This window comes from Berghia stephanieae, chromosome 11 (genome assembly GCF_034508935.2).
Source record: "Berghia stephanieae isolate SIO BIC M18660-M18661 chromosome 11, UCSD_Bste_1.3, whole genome shotgun sequence".
Taxonomy (NCBI): Eukaryota; Metazoa; Mollusca; class Gastropoda; order Nudibranchia; family Aeolidiidae; genus Berghia; species Berghia stephanieae.
The window spans coordinates 40,975,888-40,979,516 of record NC_088370.1 but is presented as its reverse complement, the minus strand read 5'-3'; the positions used below and the strand labels follow the sequence as shown (position 1 = coordinate 40,979,516).

The 3,629-nt window shown below is 31.8% G+C and overlaps 1 protein-coding gene across 1 annotated transcript in view; it reads left to right on the top strand.

Annotated features, from left to right (window-relative positions):
• LOC144957034 (33 kDa inner dynein arm light chain, axonemal) overlaps window positions 1-2,466 on the top strand; it is a 9,556-nt gene extending 7,090 nt beyond the window's left edge. Inside the window, exon 6 of the mRNA XM_078887969.1 lies at window positions 1,599-2,466. Within this exon, the coding sequence (XP_078744095.1) occupies window positions 1,599-1,634 (36 nt within the window). The 3' untranslated portion in view covers window positions 1,635-2,466. The remainder of the gene's footprint in view (window positions 1-1,598) is intronic.
• The last annotated feature ends 1,163 nt before the right edge of the window (window positions 2,467-3,629 follow it).

Below are 3,629 nucleotides of genomic sequence, written 5' to 3'. Positions count from 1 at the left end.
GTAAAAACGTTAATACATCACTTTGAATGGGGAAAAACGGCAGAAGTGTAAAATGCACGTCTTGTCGACAAATATAAAGTTTTCTGTATTTAATGTGATGTTTTAACATTTTTTGTGTTTTTATTATTGGCTGAAGAAGGGGTTTGAGCCCAAAACGTTCAGTGTTTGGTATTTTGTTCCATTATGAAACTGATACATTTTATTTTTTTTGCACAATGTTTTTATTATTAAGTAGAGTTAATTCTCAAATTAATTTCATATTTCTAATCATAATTTTAACTTGAAATTCCATTAATAATAACATTCCAAAATTTGACGTCTGATTCAATTTGCCGTGATACCAGATTGGGGCAAGGGATACATCATTGGAAACGGAACCGTTCTGAAAAGAAATTGAAATGCATGCTCAATGACTAAAATATGATAAGGACAATTTTGTGAAATCATTCTATGTATATTGCTATTGTTCACTACTGCAGCAGGATATATAAAAAAAAATATATCACAGTGTCGTTCCAAAAATGTTATCACTTTTTTTTTCGATTATCACCTTTACTTGAATGTAATTAAGTGACATTGGTGTTTGGAAAGAAATTTAAAAAAAAAAAAAAAAAAAGGATTTATCACACTTTGTCCTTTTTGGATTTTTCACCACAGTTTTATCAAAGCTGAAGAGAGCTGATCAAGCATGTCAAAGCATTAAGTTTCTAACTTCTTTTTTCTCAAATACTTTAGTGTAGCCTGATAGATAAAAATTTCCCTTTCCTAATCACAGTCTTATTGCAATTTCATGGTTTCACCCAGTTTAATGCACTTCTTCATATTCGGTTCTTATAGCATACCATATGGAGCTAAATTTCCATTTCATTCTGTACAGGTGGCAGATTAAATGCTCTTTTTGTACAAGTACTAGCCATCGCAATATCTCCTGCTACATATTTCCTCATTCTATTCCTAATTTGGGTCGAGTGAGTGCATGTTTGGGAAGTGTCTTAGACAAGGACACAATGCGATCACCAGAGATTTTTTTTTTATCATTGTCACCCATCTGGTCATGGGCCAGGCTAACATCTTTAGACTTAGCCACGTGATGAGGCACCATATCACTCAACCATCAAAGAAAACTGTTTTAAAACAGCTTTAAAGTTTTCGTAATTTACATAACATACAAATCTTGATCAACCCTTCAAAATGATCAACCTCGTGTGAAATTGAAATCAGGCTATGTGTAGATGCGATCAACAATAAGAAATGAAAACTATAGTTATTATCATTGCTATTTCATTTCCTCATATTTTTTTTTTTTTTTTTTTCGATTTTCCTTATCTGTAACTCCTATGGCCCAGTTATAAATTACAAAGAATCAGCAAGTTGGATTGTTTTGTTTGTATGTTTTTTTTTTCCCTGAATAATTTTAATGGTCAAAACTACTCTTTAGACATTATTTCTAATCTGTTTTACATATCCAGTCTAATACATACAGGTATTTATACCGATGTTGCACCTAAATATATAACTATTTTTTCCCAGCATTTAAACCTATGGGATTTTAAGATTGGTTATATTATGTTTTCATGTATTTCTCTGTTCCATTTCAGACTCAACTCGAGGGAATAATCGCCCCCAAGAAGTAATGGTGGAGGGTACAGACTTATACAACGATTCAGGTTATGGGGATGATAGTAATAGCTATGACGACCTGCTGAGGTGTTGTTAAACAACTTGAAAGACACATGAAATATTATTGAATGCTTTTGAAAATTAAATAATAATTTTGGAATGACAGAGCACGTAACAACCGACTTGAGAAATGGAAAATTTAACTATCACAACCGATGTCATAAATATTTTTCTTTTGATGTCGTTGATCTTAAATATCTCACTTGTTTCAATTATAGGATTACAAAATAATGACATAATCTTTTATATGAAATTAATGGAGTCGTGTGTGAATCTAAATCTTATTGTGTATTAAAGAAATGCTTTTAAATGTTAACTGATATTGAAAAAAAAACAGTTAAATAACAGAATATAATGATTCGGGTGAATAATGTATTTATTAAAATGGCGGATAATATGTATGCTGCTGAATTTATTTCTTAATCACAGCTGTGTATGGTGAGAGTACTACTTAGATAAAACATTTTATTCTTCATAATTAAGGGTCATTGTGAAAAACCTAGAGGATAATTTGAAATTAAAAAATTCTGTAATTTAAATTTGCTTCCATTGTCAGCAAGACATGATTTCTTTTACATTTGTAAATCGATTTATCTCACTTCATTCACCATTTATTTACATCAGATTGTTTTTTAGTAGTATTCTGTGTGTTATATAGCGTTACACACTGATATATCAAAGACAATGTGACGAGGAAAAAACTTAATGTGTAAATTGAAATACATATTATTACTCTTCTGTGATATGAATATTGAAAATGTACAAATAAATCAACATTTCTCACAAGCTCTGCTTTTTCGTCAGATTTTTTTTATAATGTTAAAACTCAAATTATTATATTATGGTAATTCTAATTCAGACTGCATGCTGGTACCGGATGAGTAGCTAACGAAATCCAGAGTTCTAATCATTCTCACCGCTAATTTTCATGCAACAACGATTGTATTGTTCAACTTTGCTTATTATTGTTTTTGGGCCCTTTTTTTAAAATTTGGTCAATCCGATTTATCCTATACATTCAGCAAAACATTCCAGCCAGGGCTTGCTTAGGCATAGATTTATTTTTCTACTACAATGGCAGGAAGGTACGTTGAAGGAGAAATAGAGGGGGATTTTTTTTTTTTTTGATTGTTCGATAGATGTTTTATGGCACTTACTAATTGTTTTTGTTTTTGTTTTTAAAGGGTTTTACGGCGCTTGCAACACATTTAGGTTATATCAGCGCCAGTAAAAAGGAAGAAAATGGGATTGTAAAAAGTTATAGAATTACAATTAAAGCACCCAAGAAAAAGTAAGACAAAGGGGAACTGAGAACAAATAGGGATCAGATGTAGATTCCAAGAGCATAACACCGATGTACTTAGTTTGAAATCACCTATAAGTCTCATCCAGACACAAGCACAAAATCCAACAAAGAGGAATACACTCAAATGCTTATATTATACATTCAAAATAAAAATAATAATACATAACAGAGAGATGATTTACAAGGAAAAAAATATCATCTCCCAAAACAATAACTATGTATTTGACTGTTTCCCTCTCAGCTAGGACTCCGGCCAGAGCCAGGACAAAACCAAGTAATCTCATTCCAAGACAAAGACAGAAAGCATGTTGGAAAACAGATATAAGGGGATAGAAGACACAGTATGTACCTCCCTGCCCGCTATGGGAGGTCAGGATCCCCACCCAGATGGCACTTACTAAATATATAGGTAATTTTAGTTCCAGTGAAAAAGGCACGGCAGGATTGATAACAAATTATATCCAAAAAATAAAGTAAAATGAAATTTGAAAAAAAAAAAAAAAAAAAAAAAAAGGGGACAAGACCTTTTGACCAACTGAGACTAACCACAGTCACATTATTTCGCGGGAATAGCCATATAGATAGAGGGAAATTGACATCACTCAGCTCTTTGTTATTGTTTTTAGCCAGCCACTTTAATGAG